Genomic DNA, 26,719 nt, shown 5'->3' on the forward strand with positions numbered 1-26,719 from the left:
TCCTTTGGTATGTGGGCCCGATGCTCTAAATACTGAGCAACACTGGCCAGTGCTGGTTTTCAGACTTTAAGATACTTTTTTTTAAAAAAAATCAAAAGAACGATATTCTGTGACGTAAAAAGTTTGTGAAATTCCCATTTCAGTGTTCATAGATACAGTTTATGCCCATCTGTTCACTGATCTATGCTGCTGTCGTGCTTCAGTGACACAGAGGAGTCGTTGTGGCTGAGACCGTGTGGCCCACGAAGCCTAAAATATCTACTCTCCGGCCCTTTATAGGGGGAGGTTGCAGAGCCCTGCTCCAAATCACCTTCCTGCACAAACATTCTTAAGCCTCGGTCTAGGAGTAGGGTGTGCTGTGAGGGGCAGGAGAACTTTCTCCAGCTCAGTGCAGAAGACAGACACTGGGAGGAGCAGCCCTTCCCAATCTCTCCAATTGGCAGACTCTCCCCAGTCTCTCTGGCACTCGCACCCTTCCCTCCATCACACACAGAGCTCTGCAGTCCCCAGCCAGCAGCCTGGCCTGCTCCTGCTGCCTCTACAAGGACCAAGCTTGAGTCCTTTGCTTTGCTCTGGGAGGTCCTGAGTCTTGCCCTCTAGTGTAGGTGGGGCCCCACGTCACACCCTTTTTTTCCCCTTCAGGGCTGAGGGCATTACTAAAAATCCCTAACCACTATGGGAAGGAGATGCCTAGAGGTATTGATAAGACAGAAAAGACAAAGTCAGCCCAGCCAGTTCAGCTCCTATGAACCAGGAGATCACAGTTGAATTCCCAGTCAGGGCATATGCCTGGGTTCCGTCCCCAGTAGGGGGCGTGCAGGAGACAGCCAATCAATGCTTGTTTCTCATCATCAATGTTTCTATCTCTCTCTCCCTCTCCCTTCCTCTCTGAAGTCAATAAAAATATATTTACAAAACAAAAGAAGAAGACAAAGTCAGAGTGTTGGGGCAACAAATGAGAAGAAGGCAGAAGAGGGCTGGAAAGACCAGACAGAGAGTGAAATCAGGAAGCTGAGAGGGACTCGAGCCTCGGGGGCGGCTGCAATCCTAGATGACTGTCTACTGGTAGGCAGGAGGGATGAGCTGTTAGCAGGGCAGGCCAGAACAGAGGCATGAGGTCATGGATACAGCTCACTAGGCTCCAGGATATCCACCTGGGGTCATGAGTAGCTCCTTCTGTCTAAGGACGGATTAATATAATATGGACGTTCCAGGCAAACACGTGCCTGAGTCTCAGGCTCTGCTGAGCTGACCGTAACACCATGACCTGGGAAGGGAGGCTGAGGAGAGAACTCGAGGCCCTTGGCGCAACATCAACTGTGATTGCTGGTTATGAGGACCAGCTCTGCATGCTGCCAGACATGGGTTCCAAGTGTGACTGAGCCACCTACAAGCTCTCTGAGCCTCAGCTTCCCCATCTGTGAAATCAAGTCCTCCCTGGGCCACCAGGACACAATGACATAGAGCCTTGCTCCTCAAAGTGTGGTCTGTGGGACCAGCCCCAACACAACCTGGGAGCTTGTGAGAAACTCAGCATCTCAAACCCTCCCCCGAAACGACTGAATCAGAATGTGTGTTTTAAGAAACTCCCCAGATGATCATGTGTATTGAAATTTGAGAAGCATCTACATAAAACAAATGAAACATTTAACCCAGTGTCTTCCACGAGGTAAAAAGCTTAACAAACGAGAGCTTCAAGTGAAAGGGGAAAGGGCTGGAGCCGTGATTCTCAATGGGGCATTCCCAGGGGGAATTCTGACAATGCCTGGAGAGATTGCTGGTTGTCATAACTGGGGAGTGGGGTGGGGGTGGGGCGAAGGTGCTACTGACGTGTAGTAGAAGGGGCTACAAATGCTGCTAAACATCCCACATGGCACAGCACGGCGCCTCACCACCAATAATTATGTGACCCCAAATGCCCATAGTGCAGGGGCTCAGAAATTCTGGATGAGAGGAAAGCAGTGGCTGTGGGGAAAAGAGTGAAATAGGAACAGAGAAGGATAAGAAGAGAACCGTGTTAGGGAAAGGAGCAGTGGATTGATGCGATGGTCAGGGGAGTGGAAAAGCAAGATAGAAATTGGGGAGACGGTGCCCAAATGCTTGTGGGTGGGAGTGGATGGGCGAGGCCTGGCCCCTGGCTTCCCCTGGGGAAGCTCCACAACCAGCCTTCAAGGCTGGAGAAAGTGGAGCCAGTCCAGACCCGCATATTTTTATCCAAACGTCATCCTGGACCAGACTAAAACCTGAGGCTCTTCCAATCTCTTGAATCTTCTGGGACTTGGGGGATTTCCTTTGCAAACATATTGGGTGAGAGAAAGGTGCTCTGAGGATAAATTTGATTCACAGGGCCACTTTCTTTCCCAACATGCCCCTTGTGAGATTTCGGGCTGCTATTCTGATAATCTCATGCCACCTCTGTCATGTACATCTATCTGTAGAGAAGGAATTTTACATTTGAGAAGTCAATCTGTTACCACCCCACACCCCTACAAATTCCCTTAAACCTCTAGAGCAGCAGTTCTCAACCTGTGGGTCACGACCCTTTGGGGGTCAAATGACCCTTTCACAGGGGTCGCCTAAGACCATCGGAAAACATATAATTACATATTGTTTTTGTGATTAGTCACTATGCTTTAATTATGTTCAATTTGTAACAATGAAATTGGGGGTCACCACAACATGAGGAACTGTATTAAAGGGTCACGGCATTAGGAAGGTTGAGAACCACTGGTCTAGAGAAAGGGATTGACACAGATGGAGAAGGGCCGCTGTCCATTGCTGTGGGAAGCAATCAAGAGCTCACTCTTACATCTGGATGCCCCCTCTTTCTGGTTGATGGAAATGCCACCCAGAAAAGAAGTGATGAACATATTAATTAAGATTTCCTGAGAGCCAAGAGATAAAAGAAAGTTACATCATCAATTTCTTCCAGCGCATTAACTTTGATCTTCACCCTAAAAGAGATTTTTATCTTCCTTTTGGCTGGGAAACGCATGCAGTCATTGGATGCAGGATACCTGGGCATTTTGTCAACCCCTTTCATTGTAGTAGCAATACCGTTGTAATGAGCTAGCTATTCATAATAGGAAAGGAGCAAAAGGGAGGCCAGACATTAGAAGCATGGTCATTTGGGCAACTTCACCAGGAAGCTGCAGTTTCACACTCCCCAGGGAACCACTGGCCCATTCCCTGCAAAACACTAGGGGAGAGGGTCCAACAAAGGGGACATCTATGCATGCACAGTGAAGTTAGGGAAGGTGCCTGTCAATCTAGCCTAGGGAACCATGGGTTGGCCAAGTGGGCGGGCCACTGCAAGTCGGCCAAAATTTGGGGATACATAATCCTTCAAAATAGGAACTCCCTCTCCCTCTGGTTGCTCTCTGGCTCCTTTGGCTTTGCTCCTGCCCATGTTTCCTCCACAGCCATGTGGCCCTGCGAACCCCGCATGCCATGGGCTGATGGATTACAGCTGGAAACCCAAACTATGCTAGGCTGATGCTGGATTGAACTGGATCAACATGGACCAGAAACTCCGGACACTGGCTCAAATTCCAGCCCTAATGAGAGCCATAGCTACACGTCTTCCTTGGAGTGACAAAGGGAAATGGGACCACAACTCAGGGATTTAATTCCACGCAAATAAAAGTCACTCATTCTCCTGTGTGGGTCTCAGAAAATTCCTTTTATCGGGATATCGTAAGAATTCCACTCCCATGAACAATGCGGGGGGGGGGGGGCCTCTTCTGACCGATAACAGCAGCTGCCACTGTTCCAGGAGCAGAGAGGAGAGGTGTATGTCCACCGGTTGGCCCCTTAGACTTGCATGCTGCCATGCCTCTTTCTCCTCCATCATTGGTCTATTAAATGACTTATTACAGGCATTCCAAAGGATGAAAGGAAAACCAAACACAAATTATTCTTACACTTGCTCAGCATGCTCAGATATAGAAATATTTCCAGGGGAATTTTCTCACTTGCTATTTACCATAACCCTTTGAGATATTATTTCATCGTATATTAGAAAGCTGAGAGTCAGAAAAATCTAATAATTTTTCCTAAGTCACCTAAATAAATGACAGAATCAAAACTAGAGTATAGGTCTTCTGGCTTTTAGAACAGTATTCTTTCCCCTGGGCCACTCTTCTATGCAACCTTTCAATCTTGCATCCATTCATTCATTTACTAAACACATCTTTCCTAAGCACCCACTGAGGGTCAGAAGAGACTGTGCAAGCCCAGCCAGCGTGGCTCAGTGATTGAGCGTCAACCTATGAACCAAAAAATCACGGTTCAATTCCCAGTCAGGGCACATGCCCGGGTTGTGAGCTTGATCCCCAGTGTGGGGCATGCAGGAGGCAGCCAATCAGTGATTTTCTCCCATCACTGACGTTCCTATCTCTCTTTCCCTCTCCCTTCCCCTCTGAAATCAATAAAAATATACTTGATTTTTTAAAAAGAAGAGGCTATGCAAAAAAATTACTATAATACCTTTTATGTAAAAGGTCCAGAAAATACAAATCTATAGAAACACAAAATAGAGTAGTGGTTGCCTGGGGCTTGGAGTTAGGCAGGGGCTGGGTGGGTGGGCAGAACGGAAGTGACTGCTCCTGAGTCCAGGGTTTCTTTGGGGGTAAAGACAACGCGTGTTCTCTAACTGCTGAAAAAGTTAAGAATTCCCTTAATAAAAGTGGCCTGACACCAGACCATGACTTCAGAAGTGTTAATGTTGAAATGTGGATGCAAACATGTCTGTTAACAAAACTGTTGAATGGTGTTTGAGAAATCAAGTAGTTTTCTTTTACAGATACTTTTCTAAGTCAATTCTCTACCCCTTCCCCATTCTGAGAAGTACTTGTACAGACTGCTGAAGAAAAAAAAAATTAATTCCTTTTAAAAAAAAACAAATCAGAGGCTATGTACAAAACGTGCAAAGGGAGAGTGTAAGTAGGTGTTACTGCAGACCTGGTTAAAAGCGAATGCAGCTGCTAAGGGACACAGTGTACCTTTACTTCCCCCCTCCCTTTCTGGAAGAAGTTCATTTTCAGAGCGTGGACTATAACACAGCATGTAACGCAGACACAGAAACAAAGAAGTTTGCTAATTCTTCATATTTACAGCTGTTGAGACAATATTTTTTTGAGAGCTGAGGTTACCTCTAGCAGCCAAACCAGAGGCAGCAGAGGCCAGAATGCTACAGCAATTGAAAACAGTACATGGCCACCTCTCTTTTAGCATGTTCTTTATTCTCCTCTTCTAGAAGTGGTAGACATCGATTTCGTTTGATTATCTGTCGTCTTAAAGAAGCTGCATCTCCCACAGTCATGTCATCTGAAGTCCCTTCAGCTTTTGCCTCTATTGTGGGGCGCGGCTACAGTGTTTGGACAGGTTCAAGCCTCGGACTAATGAGAAGGCACAGTCCTCTCATGGCCACGTGCAAGTCCCAGCTAGAGGGCAGAGCCCTCCCAGCACAATGATAGCGAACAGCTATCATTGTAAGCTTGAACCTATGGTCCGAACACGTGGCCCCACGTGGCTGAGTGATGTGGGCTTGATAGAGTTCAGATGTATGTAATTGAGTAGGATCGAAACCCACGAGAATGTTGTAAACATCTTGATCACACCCCTACTTTGCCTCGTGGCATCAGCTATAAAATAAAGACACGGCTTGTGGGCGTCATCGATGTCTCTCAGAGAAGCCACCGAGACCCAGCTTTCATTCTCTTGTCTGTCTTTTCTAAGCCTTTCATTGCCCCCACTCAGGGTCACTGAACCAGGCTGAGCTGGCATGAGTATGCCATGGCCGTGCCGGCTCCCCACACTCTGTTTGAAATGCCATACCTGACATTGTCATGATGGTGATCAGAAGTGGCAGCAGTAGAACTGATACAATTTGGCCAACAGCATTTTCCCTCGTAGAACACTCTCTTTTCAGCCTGCCAACTGCACAGGTTTCTTCATCTTGAGGGTTGAGGAGATCTTTCTAAATCCAGAACGTCCAGTCCTCTTTCGCTTAGCATAAGGACAGGGGGAGGTGTTTGTAGTGCCAGATGTTTAAAGGAAGTTGACTGGATGAGGTAAAGATCTGCTGGTCTTGAACATGAAATGTCTTCATTATTTCCTGCTATGACAATCCTCTCCGACACTTGCATAATCACGCCAGCATGTGGAACTCTTCTTAGAACTTTTGTTCCGGGTCAGCATTTGATGGGGCTACCCTTACGTTTTCCAGGACCCTCGTTTGCTGACTAATACCTGTGGACACAAAACCTGGCAAGCTCAGGAGAGGCCTGCGTGGTGGCCGTACAAACTCAGAGACCTCCAATAACCATGTAGGACGGTCTGAAATGAAAACTTTCTAACTCAAAGCAGTTCGAGGAGGGTAGCCATGTCCTAGGGCAGTGGTCGGCAAACTGGCCCCTTGAGTGTGGCTCTTCCACAAAATACCACATGCAGGCGCGCACGTACAGTGCGATTGAAACTTCGTGGCCCATGCCACGGGGCCAAAGAGCCGCATGTGGCTCGGGAGCCGCGGTTTGCCAACCACTGTCCTAGGGAGGTATTGTTCCCTAACAAATGCCAATCTTCACCTCAACTGAGCCTGTCGGTTGTCTTTTTGCATCTGAGATAACATACCTGGTATCATACTTTTCAAATATCAAGCAATTCCTTTTCTCCAGACCCCTCAGAGCACAATCACCATGCTGTCAACTGTTCACTAGCCTGTGTACCCGCTTATGTAAAAGAGGCATATGCCTATTGCTTCCGCTTTTTATTCAATCCCAGAGGTTTCCCCACTTTGCTTTCTCCTGACTCTGTAGTCTATCACCAATGGACTTCATGGGACCCTTTTACATCTTCCCCTTTGACTCCGATGTATAAAATAAGTGGTAAAACTGCCATTTGGGGATGCCTTTTCCTAATCCTTTGAGATTTTGCTTCCCAGCAATGGTGGTCAGTTTAGATCACATAAACTCATAACATTCTGACAGATTTGGACGTTTCTTACGTTGACATTTACTTGGACCATCTGCAGACCCAGACCCGTGCTAGGCACCAGCAGGGGCCATTGTGTTCCATTGGCTCCTTGTTTTGCATCAGGTGAACTTGGGTGAGTTTTTGTGTGGGGTTTTTTGTTGTTGTTGTAGAGTTGTTTTTTTCTGGGGGGGTGCTTTTTTGTTTGTTTGTTTTTAAAGAATAGTTTACTGTTTCGTTTTTGTTTTTCTTTAGAGAGAGAGAGGGAGGAAGGGAGAGGGACATAGAGAGAGGAACATTGATGTGAGAGCACAGCATCTATCGGCTGCCTCCTGCATGCCCTCTACCAGGGATCAAGCCCAAAACTTGTGTTCATGGGACAATGCCCAACCAACTGAGCCACACTGGCCAGGATTTGAGGAGGTTTTTTTAAAAATATATATTTTATTGATTTTTTTACAGAGAGGAAGGGAGAGGGATAGAGAGTTAGAAACATCGATGAGAGAGAAACATCGATCAGCTGCCTCCTGCACACTCCCTACTGGGGATGTGCCCACAACCAAGATACATGCCCTTGACCGGAATCGAACCTGGGGCCTTTGAGTCTGCAGGCCGACGCTCTATCCACAGAGCCAAACCAGTTAGGTTTTGGGAGGGTTTTTAAGGTGAGAGTTTTATAAGTAAATTTCCTGTGCCTCAGCAATGGTTATAGAGGGCCATGTTTTTAGAGCCATTTCAGCTTCTATCTGAATTAATATCCTTAGTAGTCCTTGTTGGGTTAGGCAGGGTGGGAAGTTTTTTTTCTGCCAAAGACTGTTTGGATATTTATAACATCATTTGCAGACCATACAAAATTATCAACTTAAAAATAAGCCTGCTATATTTGATCAAACATTTAATTAGCTCACCCCTAGTGCCTTGGCAGGGCCAGACCACATGACTTCTTGGGCCTTATACGTCTGGAACTTCCCCACCCCTGGGACCATTAGGGGTAAGCACATTCCCATAATTAAGTTCTGACGTTTATACATAAAATTCCTTTCTTAATTGCTTGGGTCCAACCCCAACAGGTCCAGGGGTCCCCAAAGGTGTGGACGGAGTCGGCGAAGAAGGAATGACACGGAGACAGCGTTCAGTTGATCAGCAGCCTAGCCAGGATCTCTAGCCAGGATCTCCAGCCAAGTTCTGGTCTGGATCTCCAGAGAGGTTCTGCTTAGGATCTCCAGCCAGGTTCTGTGTCCATGTTCTCTTGCTAGGTTCTCCAGGTTCTCCAGCCAGGTTCTGTAGCCATGTTCCCTCGCGAGGTTCTCCAGTCAGGTTCTGTCCAGGTTCTCCAACCAGGTTCAGTCACCAGGTTCTAGTCAGGTTCTCTTGCCAATTTCTGTAGTCAGGTTCAGTCCAGGATCTTTTGCCATGTTCTCTCCAGCGAAGTTCTTCTGTCTCTAGGTTCTGTGTAGGTTCTGTCTTCTAAGTTCTGTGTGTAGGTTCTGTCTCGTTACATCTGTATTTATACCAGTTGATTCCAATCCTATCAATCTCTATTCCAAAGGTTAGGGCGTTTCTTATCTCCATTCCAGGGAGTAAAGATTATGTAGCTTAAGCATGATTGTTCGTAGTTAAAGTGATTAATTACCCACCTGGCACTTAGTTAAGAGGTTTTATTCCCTCCCTAACTTCAGGGGAAAATCCCTACCTGGGGAAACAACCTTTCTCAGAGAGGAGACCTTGGTTAAAACACATAGTGCCAAGAAGGTGAGGAAACATATTAAGAACAGTATGCCATATATGCCAGGTCCTTTGAAACAGCAAGGATGGACCGGCTCCTGGCACTTAATGTTCATTTCCCTGATTTAAGGTACGAGATCCTGATTTTATTTGAGCTCTTCTTTGTTTTTAATCCTTGAGGTGGAACTAAGGGTTAAGGGTTGACAGAACCCAAGCTAAGGCATGATGAGAGGAAAACAGGTGCCTGGTTTTTAACTTTGGCTTTTCAATCAGAATCGCTTTCTGGGAGTCTGAACAAAACCCTTTTGCTGGATAAATGAGAGCCTGAGCTCACTTGTCTCTGAAGATGAGGGGCCCGTCCTCCAGCCTGAGTCTCGGGTATTCTTAGGTGACAGAGAATCTCTGTGGAGGTGTCAGGCGTCATGCCCCCATGACGAGCAGGAGCCCCACAGGGAATTCCAACCCAAGCAATTAATTACGTGACTCATCTGGGACATGCACACCCAACTAAGTTGGCCCAGAGGGAAGCTTCTGTACAAATGGTAGAGAGATCTAATCAACCAATGTCTGTTTTTCAATCAGAACCGGTTTCCTTCCAACTAGGGGATGATATGGGGCAGTATATATTTTTGCTAATCAAATATGCCCCAATTCACTTAATAGGGCAAAATTTTCTTAAAACTAATGATGCCCACATACTTTTTCCAGAATAGTGAAATGTATTTAGAAGTAAACAAATAAGATACTGAACCAATTGGGAAAATATTGATTTTAAAGAAACATTTATCCATAAGAGGAACTTAACATTTGTTACAGGACATTCCAATACAACTTCAGGTCTTTTCCAGTTGCCAATATAATTTTATGCATGAGATGAAATTAAGCCCAATATACACGATCACTTTTTTAAAGGGGCTTATAATTCCATGTATGAGCTCCTGTAATTCTCCTATCCTTCCAGTAAAGAAACTCAATAGGAAAGGGTGGAAGATTTGTACACAATCTCATAGCTATAAATCTTCTCAAACACCCTGTTATTCAAAATTTACATAACCAATTATTTGCTATTCCTGTGGACTGCCAATACTTGTCAGTAATAGATTTATGTAATGCCTTTTTCAGCATCTCTGAAAAAATAAATAAATACCTCTTTGCTTTCACCTGAGAAGATCACGAGTTTACATGGATATACAGAGTCCCACCTATTTCTTTTAGATACTAAAAGCTGATTTAAATAATATTAAATTTTCTAGAGATTTCACTCTGACCCAATATGTGAATGAATTACTTTTATGTTCTAGGACAAAATTTACCTGTTACAACCAATTGAGCCACACCAGCCAGGGTATGGCACTAAATCTTATCCCTTCCCTTGCCTGCCTTCTCTACCTCACCCCTTCTCTCTCTTCCTTTCTCCTCTTCTTATCTTCCCTTCTCCTCCTCCTCCTCCTCCTCCTCCCCCTCCTCCCCCTCCTCCTCCTTCTTCTTCTTCTTCTTCTTCTTCTTCTTCTTCTTCTTCTTCTTCTTCTCTCTCTCTCTCTCTCTCTCTCTCTCTCTCTCTCTCTCTCTCTCCTGAAACAGCAAAGGAACAGAAAGTATTCTAGGCTGGATTTTCCCCTTGAAAATATGATAGACATCCCAACTGTTCCTCACATTTCCTCTTCGTGGAACACAGGAAAACTGCACTTCTTTGCCCCACTGAAATTAGGCATGGCCATGTGTCCATTCTGACCAGTTAAATCTAAGTGGAAGAAACATGTGCCATTGCAGGTGGAAGGAATTAAGCCATGTTCTCATATCCTGTTGGTGTGGAGATGGCAGCATTATAGGTGGAAGGATTTCCATCAGCCTGGGTTTCTGAGTATCAGAGATGAGCAGAGCCCCCATGCTAACATGTATTGGACATGTAAAATAAGTGAGAAATAACTTCTCTTGTAATCAGCCACTGAGAGAGATTGAGATATTGTCTGTTACTGCAGCATAACTTAGCCCAACCTGACTAATACATAAGGAATGTTGTGGGGAGAAGGATTCAAAGCCCTTTAAAATCCCTTTCAAACCTCAGATAATGAATTCAGACTCTGCTATAGGCAAAACTGTGATCCAATATGCTATTTAGACAACTCATTGTAATCACAGAGATTCTCCGAATCCTTCTTTGATGGAAAGAACTGCTTTCTCCTTGAACACAATGTAAACGATGCATTCAGCAGGATGAGATCAGGTTATGGCATGAGGCTGACCACTTTGACATCCAGCAACTGGAGCACAGTCACTCGAGAGTCACATAATGGGGACGATAGCTCCAGACTGGAGGATGGATGGGAGTCTGACACCCTACCTACCAGAGAGAGCCTTGTGCTCTTGGAAGGGGAAATGGAAAGGACCCTTCTCCTAGCAGATGCCAGTAAAATGTTTTGAACAAGCCAACTGCCACACACACACACACACACACACACACACACACACACACGCAATCACACTCCACCACACATACTTACTTAGTATGGATCTTAAAATTGGCAAGGAAAATCAGGCTAAGGCCTGATATGTCTGAGCTTGAGAAACTAGAGATTTTGTTCCTGATAAGGCTTACCTAACCACCAGCGGTTCTCAACCTGTGGGTCGCGACTCCTTTGGCGGTCAAAGGACCCTTTCACAGGGGTCGCCTAAGACCATCCTGCATATCAGATATTTACATGACGATTCATAACAGTAGCAACATTACAGTTATGAAGTAGCAATGAAAATAATTTTATGGTTGGGTCACAACATGAGGAACTATATTTAAAGGGCCAGAAGGTGGAGAACCACTCCTAACCACAAGTAAATGATCAAATCCAGGGGATCTTCAAAAGTCAAGGACTGATGAAGAGTAGACGCTGCTTCCAGCCACAGTGGGCAGGGCTCTCTCCATAGACTCTGCCTTCACTTTCCGAAAAATACCCTCTTGAATATTGCTCATAAAATTGAAGAGAAGGCATTTCCTGTTGCAGAGTATTTACGGCCTGGAAAAGTCACCATCCCTCTTCCCAGGCCAGAGAGATGGTCCCATAAGAAAGTGGATCTAATTGCTGAATCCTGGTTAATTCTGCTTTCCCACAATAAAATAATAATGTGGAATAGTATGGCCTGCATGTCCAGGTTGCAGTAGCCTATGATTACAAATTAAAAACCTCAACATTCTGAAGCCCCATCTGCTCATGTAAACAGCACAGGCTCTTAAAGAGTTCACTCCCTCAAGTCTTTTGAGAATCCCCAGAAGAGTGTCTCCATAGGTGTGTCCGTGAACTGACCTTCGCCATCAGGGCTGGCGAGCCAGCTGCTGCAAGCTCCAACAGCTGCCCAATGATGGTGAGAATGGGACGCCCCTCACCAGGTCTTGGTGCCAACTTGCTGCAGCCAAAAGATGTTACGAAGTCACATTCTCCTTTTATAGGGTGTTTGGGCCCAAAGGATTACAGAGTTCAGTGAAACAGCTTTCCCAGTTTACGCTCAGAGCAATTCTTGGTCCCAGGATGTCCATGTGCCTCCATAGTGATTGGTTTGGGGCAGTTTCCGGTAACATGAGACCAGAATCCACATGTCATGAGGGTTGGGGGCTAAGGGGAAGCTCTCAGCTCTAGTCCAAAAGCCAGACCATTGTGTAGTATTTTACAAAGCACTTCCACAATTTTTTAAATATATTTTTATTGATTTCAGAGAGGAGGGGAGAGGGGGAGAGAGAGAAACATCAATGATGAGAATCATTAATCGTCTGCCTCCAGCATGCCCCCTATTGGGGACCGAGCCCACAACTGGGGCTGGTATATTCAGGGATGACCATGACTGCCAGGGGATAGCACTTTGGGATTTCAACCGGAAGCTTGTCTGAGAGGTTAGTAGGGCCCCCTTCAGCAGGCTCTGAACACTGATTTTTATTGCCCGGATCCTGTAAATCTGTGGAAAGTTCTGCACATCTTCTCAATCTCCCAACCTTTTATCAACTTTTCTAAATTTAGATAACTTCCCTCAGGGAAAAGCTGTCCCCAACGCTGGGCTCACTTCTCTGGATTTCGGCTCCCATATCTCGGCCCTGTAATTATGCCTGTCTTGTTATCTCTAATATCTTCAAACAGGTGTGGGGTGGGTTTTTTTTTTCATATTTTCTGATTTTTCCCCAACTTTTCTTGATTTCTTCTCAATGAGAAGTTTCATTTCAAATCCTCCTTCAGCCCAGTCCGTGTGACTCAACAGTTGAGCATCGACCTGTGAACAGAAGGTCACGGTTTGATTCCCAGTCAGGGCACATGCTCAGGTTGCAGGCTCCATCCCCAGTAGGGTGTGTGCAGAAAGCAGCCTATCAATGATTCTCTCACATCATTGATGTTTCTAGCTCTCTCTCCCTCTCCCTTCCTCTCTGAAATCAATCAAATGAAATAAAAAAGCATCCTTCATGCAAATGAGTAAAGAGGAAAAATCCTTCTGCGCATTCACCAGGTCCCCAACAGCTGCGGAAAAATCACTGGACTCTGCCATTGGAAGGAGAGACAGACCTACCAGGCAGGTCTGTAAAGACTGAGTGAGACAACCTAGATGATGTGCTCAGTGGATTCCGTAGTTTTCTTCTTTGTTCCAGACTCTGAAAAGCTCAGAGCCAAATACTGATCCTTCTAACAACTTACGATTCAGAACCTTATCATCTGTCCTTTGTGGAACAATCTTAGTTCAACTTCATGGTATTGTCTGTGTTCCAAGGGTTTCCCCTACTTTCCTTACCTCTTTTGTACTGCATGGATCTTTAGAAGCCACTCTAACTCACTTTGATAGGAGGTGGAACATAACTGAGTTTTGAGTATTCGCTATATTTTCTGGACTCTAGTTCCTTATCATAAACAGGATTTGCAAATACTTACACCCAGACGATGGCCGTCTTTTGAAGAGAAGAAGAGTTTCCCTTTAATGAAGTTCAAATAATCGATTTGTTTCTTCTGTGGCCTCTGCTTTTGCTGTCATATCTCAAAAATATTTGGCTAACTCAAAGTCACAAATGAATTTGCTCAGGGCTTCTTTGAGAAGTTTTATAGTATAGATTGTACATTTAGATTCGTGATCCATTTTGAGTTAATTTTTACACATGAAATAAGGTGGGGATTCATTCATTTTTGCCTCCCATGCTATCTAATTATTTTAGCACCATTTCTTGAAAAGATTATTCTAGCTCCACTGAATCACCTTTGCACCTTTGTCAAAAACCAATTGCTCATCCATGTGTGGGTCTTTTTCTGGGCTTCCTGTTATGTCCCATTGATTGATCTGTCTATTTTTACACCAATACCACACTTTCTTGATGGCCATAGTCTTATATAAATCTTAAAATCAAATATTAATCCTCCAATTTGGTTCTTTGTCGAAGTTATTTTGGCTATTTTAGGTCTGTTGCATGTTAAAATGAGTTTTAAAGTGAATTTGTCCATTTCTACCTTAATAAGGTTGCTGAAGTTTTAATTGTGATTGCTTGGAATTTATAGATCAATTCAGAGGGAATTCACATCTTGATAATACTGAGACTTCCAACCCAAGAATCTGGCAGTAAAACTCTTCATTATTCCATCATCTTTCATTGCTCCCAACAATGGTTTACAGTTTCTGGTGTGGAGATACCTTTCACATCTTTTGTCCCTAATTTATGCCCAAGTATGTAAACTCTTTGATGCTATTATAGTCTTTTTTTAAAAAATGTCCAGTTTGTGGTAAATGGAATTACAATTGATCTGTGTACCTCGAGCTTATATTCTGCTACCAAATGGAGCTTCCTTAATAGTTCTAGTAGCTTTTTTAAAAATATATATTTTATTGATTTTTTACAGAGAGGAAGGGAGAGGAGAGAGTTAGAAACATAGATGAGAGAAACACCAATCGGCTGCCTCCTGTACACCCCCTACTGGGGATGTGCCTGCAACCAAGGTACATGCCCTTGACTGGAATCGAACCTGGGACCCTTCATTCCACAGGCCGACGCTCTATCCACTGAGCCAAACCGGTTAGGGCTCTAGTAGCTTTTTGTAAATTCCATCAGATGATCCCACCTCGATGAGCATGTCTTCTATGAATACAGGTCGTTTTACTTCTTCGTTTCCAACCAGGATGACTTGTGTTTCTTCTTACACTGACTTGAGGTTTCATGTCCTGGAGATATAGGAACCTGAGTTTCAGTGCCAACTCTGCCGTCACTCACTATGTAACCTTTGGCAAGTCACTTTCCCTCTCTGAACCCGAGTTACTGTAAAGTGATCCGAACGTTCCTCCCCTCGTTTCTAACATGTAGTGAAGCAATGCCCTCTGAAAGGGGTTAGCGCTCCCCGTTGTAATCCACAGCTTCCTGCCTGTTGGCCTCCGAGCCCCGCCTCTTCCAGTTAAGGCCTGACTCACTGTGCTCTTGACAACTGGGCTGAACAGCCAGTGTCACCTTTTCTCCTCCCAACTTCCAGTGAAATAGCGGCGTCATTCTCTCACCATTTGTTCCGCTGCCTCCTGTTGGCAAGGCCCAGGAAAACGAATAAAGGAGCTTTGTCCTCACCTCTGTGAGCCAACCTCAGACACGCCCATCTGGAAGACTCACCCCATTGGCAGGTAAAACCGCCTCCTCATTGCCATCCAATGTCTTTTAGAAGTGGTGTTTCTAATTTTAACACTGACTTCAGTGAAGTTGACTTCTCCACTCTTTCTTGAGAGTTGAAGCTAAGTTTTCGTCAGACTTGTCAGAGAAAACCAAGAGACATGTGACTAGAAAATCTGATCGAAGAAGGGTGATAGGAAAAATCTCACAGAAAATGGGTGATTACAATGGGAAGTATGAAAGCAGAAGATGCCTTGTTTTCAGAGGGGCATAAAAGACTTTCTCTTGCCCAGACTCGGTGGCTCAGTGGTAGAGCATTGACCTATGAACCAGGAGGTCATGGTTCGATTCCCAGTCAGGGTATATGCCCGGGTTGCTGGCCCGATCCACAGTAGGGGTGTGCAGGAGGCAGCTGATGGATGATTCTCTCTCATCATTGATGTTTCTATTTCTTTCTCCCTCCTCCTTCCTAGATAGTCAATAAAGACATTTTTTTAAAGAAAAGACACCAAAATGTTTGAGTAGTTACCTATGCGCAGTAGACTAATGGATGATTCTAATTTATCTTTATATTTCTCTGTATTTTTCAAATTTTCTGTATTAGGTAGTTGCTACTTGTATAATGAGAAGAAAAGAAGAAGAAAACTAGTAATTTAAACAAACCAGGTCTCAGGCTGAGGGCTTGGAGCAGAAACCAGAGGCAGTTAGCTGAGCTCTCTCTAGAAGCCAGGGCATCAGCCTCAGTCCGCTGTTTCTGAAATTGGAAACACTGAACTGCTAAGCTTCAGGTTCCTTTCAGAGCAAGGTGGGGAGAAAGGATGCAAGCAGCCCAGGCCAGGATTCCGGCTCCTTACAGCCCAGGGAAGTTCAACCTGAATAACACTGATTTACTAGTTGGTCATGACAACAAATACTTGATCCAGGAATAACCTAGATCCTGCGGGGGACAGAATCCAAAAAGAAACGGCCTCAAAAGAGGGTTCATGCACTTTCCTGGGCAAGGCTCAGTCACTATCTTCCGCATGTGTGTGCTCTTAACCTACAATAGAAACTTCTGCCCATTGTAATTTGTGGTGTAATCAAGATCTCTAACTCAAGCGTATGGGAACCTGAGATGAGGAAGAAAACCGAAGTACAGAGAGGACATTGCTCAAGCCAATAAGGTGAAAGTAAGGATGGGTAAAGCCCCTCCTCCAGTCACAGTCACTTTATGTGGAGGGTACAATCATGAGATCAGAGATGTGAGTGAACTGAGAGATCAGAGCTGGGAAGGTATCCCATAGCAGAAAGAAGGCCTGGGTCCCCACTTTCGTTCTTCTTCCCCAAAGGAGCAAGCAGTCCCTCGGCAATATGAGATTCAAGCTCATCCCCGTCATTGTTTCTGTTCCTGAAGCATTTTTCAACACCAACCAAATATTAGGCAAAGAAAACTTTATTCGTAGAATACAATTTTTACCATACAGGATGCCACAGCTGGAAGATACACAAGTATGGGGTTGAGGAGTTGGGTGGGGTGGTCAGTAATTGTGAGGCACGTCTGTCATTTTTCATTGGAACTTCTTCCACAGCTCCCACTTAGTAACCATTGTTTCCATTGACCAAACCATTGTGGCAGTCAGTAAATATGTCCTTAATTTAATAAAAGTGACTACCCACCCCAGCCACTCGTCTAGAAGTTATAGTTTGTTCACGGTTTGAAAGTATATAATGTGCCCTAGTCATAAATATTATCTACGAATTTTTAAAGACATGCACAAGTACAAAAATAAATAGATTAAATAGCAGAAATAAATAAATAAATTAACGAATAAATACATCCAACAGTACAAAAGATATCACCCAAATCATAAACCCATGATGTAGATTAAGAAAGGAAAACAACTACAATAAGGAAATAAATATTAAATAAGTATTATACACAGTGACCAGCACTAAATGATGAAGCAAAGAGATGGTGGTTTGGGGTCCTGTCTCCACAGTTTTCAGGACGGGACTCGGCCAGAAATACTGTCAGTGATATCATCACTTTGCTCCTATCTCATCTCCTCCATCCATTGCAGGAGAATGTCTAGCTCTCCCAAAGCTTTCACCACCGCCTCCTGAAGTTTAAGCTGAAAGACATACAGTTGTGTAATGAGCCAATCAAAAGGAGACAACATGCGCCCCAAGATTGATCCTCTTTTTTCATTGGCAGTTCTGTTGGGGATCACAAGCAGAGCATTCTTTCCAAGATGGAAGAGCTTGAAGAAGTTATGGAACTTGAAGATCTCACAAGAGGAAGGAAAATTATTGAGTCCATCACCCTGGTCTCAAATAGGGAAACTAAGGCCGGAGGGGTAGCAGAATTAGGACTATAGCCCAAGCCTCTTGCATCACAGAGATCAAAGTAATTAGGCTGTGTTTTTTTAAAGGTGTGTGTGTGGGTGGGTGTGGGTGTGTGCGCGTGCGCTCATGCACACAGGGGTTGCTTACTCTGCATACTTCAATTGAACAAATATGTATTGTGCTAAGCACTGGGCTGGCTCGGGATCCAGAGATGAATTGTACATCCTCTACCCACAGGGCCTTTACAGTCTAGTGAAGGAGACAGGTAGAAGCAGGCAGTTAAAATGTAGTGTGATGCCTGGCCGGCTTGGCTTAGTGGTTGAGCGTTGACCTATGACCCAAGAGGTCACTGTTCAATTCCCGGTCAGAGCACATGCCTGGGTTGCGGGCTCAATCCCCAGTGTGAGGCATGCCAGAGGCAGCTGATCAATGATTCTCTCTCATCATTGATGTTTCTATCGCTCTCCCCCTCTCCCTTCCTCTCTGGAATCAATAAAAATATATATTTTTTAAATGTAGCATGGTGAATAAATGATGGAGTCCACACAGGACAACAGCATTTAACTCAGAGAGGTAGCAGATGTGCAAAGGCATGAGGTGAAAAACAGCATGGGGTGGGCACCGGTGAAATTGTGAGTGACTGTTTTTGAGGGCATGTGTGAGTGCATGCATGTTTGGAAGACTATAGACTCTCCTTCGTGCACCTGGAAGATCACATGTCTCTGAAGTGACTTGATGGCCATTCCCTTTTAATTCTTAAAGCATTTTTCAGAGAAAGCACCCTTCTAAGCCTGCCTGGGTGTCCCTGGGGTAGAGCAGAGGGACAGACCACATGACTTCAGAGAGCTATTACCCTGAGGGCTACAGAATTTCTCCCAGTGTGAATACCCATCCCACTCATTTATGATCTCAGTTCTGAAAACACACTCATCCCAACCAAGGCCAAAATTGCATATACCTCTTTGAAGCGACTCAGAATCTGGTTGAATTTCTCCATCGCTTCCTCCCCACAAGGGCATGTCATACGGGCATGCTGAAAAGAATGCCAAAGAATGATAGGTTTTATAAGTATTTGATTATCTGCCATTAACATGAAATAAGTGGGAATTCTACTCTTTCTATAGGTACTCCTTTCTCATAGACAAGTCTTATCAAACCTCATCATTTGAGATCATTAACCTAGTTATCAGTAGATCAGAAAACCAGCTCTTTAGGCTCAAATACAGAGCTCATTGCTTCTTTTAGAAACAGGTAACACTGAAGGAATTTGTGATCACAGTGTCATCTGGCCTGTACCCCCTACTCAGCTCTAGTCTGCTCCCCTCCCAGAGAGTCCCCATGGAAAGAAAGAATTGGATTCCTAGATCCTACTGAGGCCCTATCTTGATATTGAGTCCAATGGCCTCATGACTGGCTGCCTGGACCCCGGATGTACTAGAACACACACCATCAGATACCTCACCTTAATTTCGTGGATAAAAGATAATTGTCATTAACATCCAATAGTTAGCATTTTATAGTTCTTTAGACTTTTTAGATGGAACCTATACCCAAAAGTCAATAAAACTGAGTTCTTATTACCTAATCACACGGCTCAACACAGACTATTAGAACTTTTGAACTCAGTTTTTCCATCTACTAATGGGAGTAAAAAAAGAGCTTGGTTGCTAAGTCATTGAAGCTGTGTACTAAGATTAATCCTTTACCCAAGACCCTTACTCACACAGAACCGAAGGTCCTTCTTGATAGTAAGAAAAGAGTTGGCGAGACTGCTGAGCTTCCGGAGGGTCTGTTGGTCAAGGGGCTGATAGTTTTTGAATACCGTGCCCAGGTAGAGTCTCAGATAAAGGCGAAGGAGGCAGCACTGATCTGCAGGCTATAAAGAAGACTAGTATGTTGGTGGGGAGAAGGTGGCCAAGGACAAGACTCAGAGTAATAGAGAGGCCCCTGGCTCACATTTCCTCCCAGAACTTCTATGGGCCAAACACATACCTTTGTGTCTTGCAAGGACTCAGTTTTCAAGATTCTGAGGTCCATGATTTCATCTTTGGCTTGCTAAACAGAAAAAGACAAGAAAATGACAGGTCAGTGATGGCTGTCAGGGTCTTAGACATAGAGACCTCTTATCCCCTCCTTGCCATGACCCTTGGACAGTGTCCCTTTCCAAAACACTTTTAAATTATGAACTACAGATATTTCCTGGGAATGCATCCTCCTGGTAAGGAGTCCCCAACCTGTCTCTTTTTATGGTCACACTATTGGGGGACAGAGAAAGACAAGTAGAGAAGGGGAGAAGCAGTCACAAATTGGGAGGGTGCCTCCCTCACATACCATCCTGTCCCTTATCTCAGAAAATTCAGTTTGCATTCCTTGAAGGTTTGTGGCGATCACACAGCTTCCCAAATGCAGTGTCTTCAGCCCAGCAGAAGGCGTCCAGAAGAGAGAAAACACAGCCAAGAGAAGGCAGAGGGGGAGACAAGAACTTTTCATCTTGTGCCAGAATCTGGAAACCACAGGAGCTAGGAATTCAAAGGAAAGAGCATGACTTACTGATTTCCCATCTCATGCTTCCAGAAGCCAATCTAGTCACCAGGGACCGGCCTCCCCCAGATGTCTCTTGGGGGTGAAACCTCATAGCTTTATCTGACTTCTGACAGTCGGATGCATTCATCTAACTTACTAAGGAAAACTGCTGAGCCTCCTCAAAGAGTAGCTTTCAGGTGCTCGTTCAAGGTCTGAGTGTGAATTGGTGCTACAGGTCCCAGCTCTTTTATTCTGTCCCCATCCCAGCCCCATCGTCATTGCCCAGCAGGTAAGGCCTGGAGCAGCAGGCACTTGTAGTGAGTAGACAGAGGATGACATCTCAGGGAAAATGTCAAAACTTGTTTGGGTGCCTTGACGTAAATCATCTTCGCTTCCAGGATGCCAGTGTAGCTCACCCTAGACCCGCAGGGAAAACTAGGGAAAACCAGAACTCCCAGAAGCTGTTGCTGAGCCACCAAAAACACTTGGAGAAAATTGTCTCAATTTTATGGCCACCTCAGGGCAGAGAAGCTGAGTTCTGATTGGCATTTGTCTGAGATCAGATCGGTTATTTGAGGATAGCAGATTTATTTCAGCCCCGAAGGCAAATAGAAAGTCAATGACTTCATAATAATTCTACTGCCAGGGAAAGGCGAGATCTGATAGGCAATCATCCCAAGTCCACCTAACACTTCTCCACCCTCCTGAGCTGTTGACTCCTCAGCGCCCTCTGCAGGAAGACTTTAGTCAGGCACAACTGGGATGAATCCAAGAGCACACTCTTTCCTGGCCCTTTAACTCCTGGTGAAGATCAAGTAGGATCTCGAACACAGAGGAAAAAGGCAGGAGAAAACTGATTTCCTCTTGGGGTGAGCCTTGCTCTGGAGTGGCCCTTAATAGTGTTTGCTGAGTTTTACGAAGAAATAATAATATCTGGGATTAGAGCAGGGGTGGGCAAACTTTTTGACTCGAGGGCCACAATGGGTTCTTAAACTGGACCGGAGGGCCGGAACAAAAGCATGGATGGAGTGTTTGTGTGAACTAATATAAATTCAAAGTAAACATCATTACATAAAAGGGTACGGTCTTTTTTTTTTTTTTTTTTAGTTTTATTCATTTCAAATGGGCCGGATCCGGCCCGCGGGCCGTAGTTTGCCCACGGCTGGATTAGAGTGAAGAAGCACTTACTTCAGGCACAAAATTTTAGGGAGCACCAAAAGTCTCAGAAATATCAATAATAATAAATTGAGATTTAAATAATCTTTTAATCGTTACATTTAATCCTATATAATAAAACCCTAATATGCAAATCAACCGAACAGTGGAATGACCAGTCACTATCACACGCACTGACCACCAGGGAGCAGATGCTCAACACAGGAGCTGCTCCCTGGGGGTCAGTGCACTCCCACAGGGTGGAGCACTGCTCAGCCAGAAGCCCAGCTCATGGCGAGGAGCCGGCCTACGCCGGCAGGTGGACATCCCCTGAGGGGTCCTGGAATACGAGAGGGCGCAAGCTGGGCTGAGGGACACCTCCCCCTCAGTAAACAAATGTTGTGTACCAGCTCTCTAATAGTTAATATTTTCCGCATTTCTTGATTTTACCCCAAAATTTATTTAAACAGGAAACTTTGTCTCTGATGTAAGTGGAAAATTAGTATTGCTTGCATATATATAAAAAATAGAGAAAATGCCAATTAACCGGGACTTCGAAACGGTTCGACTGGACAGGAGGTTGCACGTGCAGCATCAGGGGTGGGGCGGCAGGGGCCTCCGCACACCTGTGCTGGGGGAGGGCCTGATCAGCAGCAGCCACAGCTGCCTCAAGGGCCAGAGAGGGAGGCAGGGCCGGACGGGAGGGTGGGCAGTGCGATTTCAAATTGCACGCTGGGCTCCTAATATTATATAAATAACTAGAGGCCCAATGCATGAAATTCGTGCAAGAGTAGGCCTTCCTTCCTCTGGATGCCAGCACCGGCTTCCCTCCTGTACCTGGAACCTGGGCTTCCTTCACAGAGGGAGGCCCCGCCCACCTGCCACACCCTGTGGGGCTATCATGGGGCGATGGCTGGGCCCCTGACCAATCGAATCGATCCTGCTTTGGCTGGCGCCACTGGGTGTCATAGCATGGTCCCGGATGGTCGTCCAGATGGTCGTTCCACTGTTTAGCCATTTGGTCGATTTGCATATTATGCTTTTATTATATAGGATAATACTTGTAATCTTTTAATCATTATATTTAATATTATATTTATAAATTAAATTTTATAAATATACTTAATTTATATTAACATCAAAATTAATGAAAAATCCATGATAAATAAAATATCACTATTTTAAATAAAGACAGAATTTGACAGTGCCAAGCTGAGCCCTATTGGAACTCAAGACAGAAGGGAAGATGAGTACTCCTATTTACTTAATATATACTATATGCTTTTTAAAATACATTTTTATTTATTTCAGAGAGGAAGGGAGAGGGAGAGAGAGAGATATAGAAACATCAATGATGTGAGAGAATCATTGATCAGCTGCCTCCTGCACATCCCCTATTGGGGATTGGGCCTGCAACCCGGGCATGTGCCCTGACCGGGAATCAAACCATGGCCTACTGGTTCATAGGTTGATGCTCAACCACTGAACCGCACCAGCCAGGCTACACTATATGTTTTTATGTATCTTTAGTGATTAATTTTTCCCCAGAAGTACATATATGATGAAAATACAGGTGATGAGTCTTCACCAAGAAAGTAAAATTATAATAAATTATGTACGGGGCATAAATAAATATTTAAATTTACAATAATGTTGTGAGTTGTAATATAGCTACTTTTAAATTTTTCAATATTTTTCAACTACTTTAATGTTTTGGGAAAATAACATACATAAAACACATAAAAACATATGTAATGGGGTGTACATCTTTCCTCTTGCCTTAGGCTCCCATATGCTGGCACACACTGATCATCATTACCACTTACTGAATTTTTCCTATGTACCAGGCAATATGCCAGGTATATTTTATATCCATGTCCACCTGAGATATTGCCAAATGTAGGAAAAAGAAATAAACAAACTGAACCCCCCAAAATCTGAAAGAACTCTGGGTTTAGAGACAAGAGAACTGGGTTCATTTCCCTCCCTACAAGTTCCCATCAGTGTAGGTTGTTCCAGTTTGCCCAGAACCGAGAAAGTTGCCAAAACACAGGACTTCAGTTTTAAAACTGGAAAAGTCACAGGTAAACCGGATCAGTGAGTCACCCTACATCTATTGGGCCTTAGGCAAGTCCATTCACCTCTCTGAGTTTTGTTTTCTCAGCCCCAAAATGATGACAATTAAACATACCCCAGAAACTTGTATTTACATTTAAATAAAATAAAGCCTAATTTATACACCTGCCTATAATGAGTGGTTAATTCGTTTTAAATAAAGAATGATGTTAGTTTGCCCTGAACATAGTAAGTGTATAGTAAATATATGATAAATTAAACAATTCAACCAGTACTTATTGAGCACCTACTGTCTTGAATATTGTGCTAGGTACTGAAGACCAAAGATAAACATGGAAATTCCCACCCTCCAGGGTATATTTTGTCCTAATGGAAAGGGCTCCTTTAGATGTGACCTTGTACACATCGAGGTAGATGACTGGCAGAACTGGGCTGGTTAAATGGTGTTGATAGAGGGCAAGTTCTCTTACCTGAACTCAGAACCGGCTGTTGCTGCTGATCTCCTAGGAGTCTGTTTCAAAGCTAAGAGGCTTCCAATTATTTATAGATGTGTCACAGGAAGGAAGTGAGCTCCCATAGGTGAGAAGTGAAACTCCCTTGGAAATTCTCTGATGCATGGCACTTCCTCCCATCCGAAGACAGTTTAATTGTTGGCTGGATTACCTCAACACTTCCAAAAAGCACTTCTTATGAGGTTACTGGTTGTAATTATTGGATAAAAGATATGCTCTTTTTTTTCTGGTTTCTTTCTAAAGATAATTAGGGCAAAAAAAGGTGACTGAATTACAGAACTGTAAGGTGTTTTTGCCCTCCTTTAATTCCAGTTTTCCTTAACCAGGCTTCTCCCCAACCTCAGACATGGTGGGCTGCCTCCTGCTGTTCCTCCTTTACTCTTGCTATTCCCCCCATTTCCCTCCAACCATGGCCACCCTTGTTTCTCTCCCATTTCCCTCCAACCATGGCCACCCTTGTTTCTCTCCATTCAGTATTAAAGAGTGGGCCCCAATTCTTTATTCCTAAACTACTTCATTTTTTAATATATTTTATTGATTTCAGAGAGGAAGGGAGAGGGAAAGGGAGATAGAGGCATCAATGATGAGAGAGAATCATCAAGCATCTGCCTCCTGCATGTGCCCCCACCGGGAATCGAACCTTGACCTCCTAGTTCATAGGTCGACGCTCAACATAAACTACTATTCATAAACTACTTTAAACCACGCTGACCGCTTTCCTCTCTGACTTCCAAGAGCAGATTTTTCTTTGGCACGTGAAAGAGTGTGATGTTGCCTTCTGTTTCATGGGCCTTCGCCTTCTCTCCCTGAGGACGTGGAAAGATTTTTCTTATACAGGGACTTATCTATCCAGTTTAATGTTTCAAAAATTTTCAAGATGGTAGAGATTATTATACTATATCCCTTTTCAACTTATTTTCTACTCAATATCTATGACTCTAAAGTCCTGCATTTGAGTCCCAGGATTCTACAGTTTAGAGAATGACTTTGACATATTATTTCATCTTTTTGGATTGCAGTTTACATATCTGTAAAATGAGAGCAATATTTTATTTTATAATATTTTATAAAATATTGTACATGAGAAAATGTATAAATTCCTTTCTGGTTCTAACATTCAATGTCACCATGATTCTTTGTTATTCTGCCTTTTGGGTCAGGGCACTCTCTTTCATGTCTTTTAATGTCTCCTAAAGTTCCTCAAAATGAAGACCATAACTTTTCATCCTAATGTTTGATACATGTTAAAAATATGTGTGAACATCTAATCTAAATAGCTCTTGAGCTCATACTTGTTTTATTCTTTTTATTTTACTTTATTTCTTATTGTTGATACTATACAGATATCCCCATTTTTCCCTTCTTTGCCCACCTCCTACTACCCTCCTCTTCCCTCTGGCCATGACCACACTGTTGTCTGTGTCAATGGGCTATGCATATATGTTACCTGGTTCCTTCGCCTTCTTTCCTCCAGTCCTCTACTCTCCCTTCCCCTCTGTCTTTTTTTATCATTGGTGATAAGTGAACAATTGCTCTTGATCAGCCATAAGTGATTAAAGTAAAATTGAAAAACACAATCTGACAAGAATACTTAAAATCAAGACTTTCAGAAAATAAAAGCAGTACCCATGCCAGTCAGTTCCTTTTCATTAGCCAAGAAAAACCCAAATGCTTTGTGTTAACTTACTTACAATGATTAATTAAACGTATTCATGTTCAATCCCCCCAATTTAACTTGAATAATCAATTGTCTCCTTTTCCTATATCAAAAGGCTTTATTCTTTTAAAATCCATTGAATAGATCCCATTCCATTCTCCGTACAGAGAGCAATTTAGTTCACTTCTGTGCTGAGCCAGCATGGCCATGGGTGAACCTGAGAGGGGGTGGTGAAGGATTTAGAAAAGACAGACAAGAGATAAAAGCTGAGGCTGGGTGGGACAATGCCCTCTCTAATGGAGAGCACCATGGCGTGTAAGCCAAGTCTTTATTTTATAGCCAGATTCCACGAGACAAAGTAAGGGTGTGGTCAAGATGTTAACAATGTTCTAATCTACTCAATTGCATGCACCTGAACTCTATCATCACTTAGCCATGTGGGACCACAGGTTCGGACCATAAGCTCAAGCTTACAACTATAGCCTTTGGCTATAATTGTGCTGGGAGGGCTTTGCCTTTCAAGCTGGGACTTGCACGTGGCTTTGCCAGAAAGGATCATGCCCTCTCATTAATCCCAGGTTTAACCTGTCCAAAAGCTGAAGCCGCTCTCCACACACTTCCTCTATAAAAGTTTTCCTACCTCACCCTAACCATTCTCTCTATCTCCACCACCAATTCCCAAGGCAAAAATGATTCCTCCCAGAAAGATATTTAACTATAGCCTCAATTAGTGGCAGTAGAGAGTGATGTGGGTGAACTTAAGAGCATTTAAGTACATTTTTTTAAAAATAGAGGCCAATTAAACATGTAGGAGGAATCTAGGAAAGTAAAAATATAGCTAGACTGACACATGCATTTTCCATCTGTGTAGGTCAGAATATTGGCACTGTCATATGGTTCAACCTAACATTATTATTATTATTATTATTATTATTATTATGTATAGATTTTCCTGAACCTGGTACCTGGGGTAACTATTAATTACTCTGTACACTATAATCATTTTTGTATGTGTATATATATGTGTGTATGTGTTAAGAGCCGCTGGCAAAAAACACTTGGTTTAATTATGCCCGCTGAAACTCAGAGTGAAGGCAGAGCCACGCCCTGAGGGCAGACCAGGTCAACAGACTGGGACACCACTCAGTTTGACCTTCCCGCTCAGTGTTAAGGGGA

At 43.9% G+C, this 26,719-nt stretch overlaps 1 protein-coding gene and 1 pseudogene across 2 annotated transcripts; both read right to left on the reverse strand.

The window, feature by feature from the left end:
* Positions 1-3,573: 3,573 nt before the first annotated feature.
* On the reverse strand, positions 3,574-6,643 carry LOC308534736 (mitochondrial fission factor-like; annotated as a pseudogene). Its single transcript has 4 exons — positions 6,634-6,643; positions 5,820-6,252; positions 5,154-5,353; positions 3,574-3,585 (listed from the first exon to the last, which is right to left on the reverse strand). The product of its transcript is annotated as a mitochondrial fission factor-like (transcript).
* A 10,070-nt stretch (positions 6,644-16,713) lies between these two features.
* Positions 16,714-23,886, reverse strand: IL20 (interleukin 20). Its single transcript, XM_081111900.1, has 6 exons — positions 23,845-23,886; positions 19,952-20,139; positions 19,613-19,675; positions 19,344-19,496; positions 18,579-18,653; positions 16,714-17,406 (listed from the first exon to the last, which is right to left on the reverse strand). Exons 2-6 carry the CDS (start codon positions 20,108-20,110, stop codon positions 17,329-17,331), a joined length of 528 nt encoding a protein of 175 aa, XP_080968026.1. The 5' UTR covers positions 20,111-20,139; positions 23,845-23,886; the 3' UTR covers positions 16,714-17,328.
* Positions 23,887-26,719: the final 2,833 nt, after the last annotated feature.

The sequence above is a fragment of the Myotis nattereri genome (genome assembly GCF_964212035.1).
Source record: "Myotis nattereri genome assembly, chromosome: 18".
NCBI lineage: Eukaryota > Metazoa > Chordata > Mammalia > Chiroptera > Vespertilionidae > Myotis > Myotis nattereri.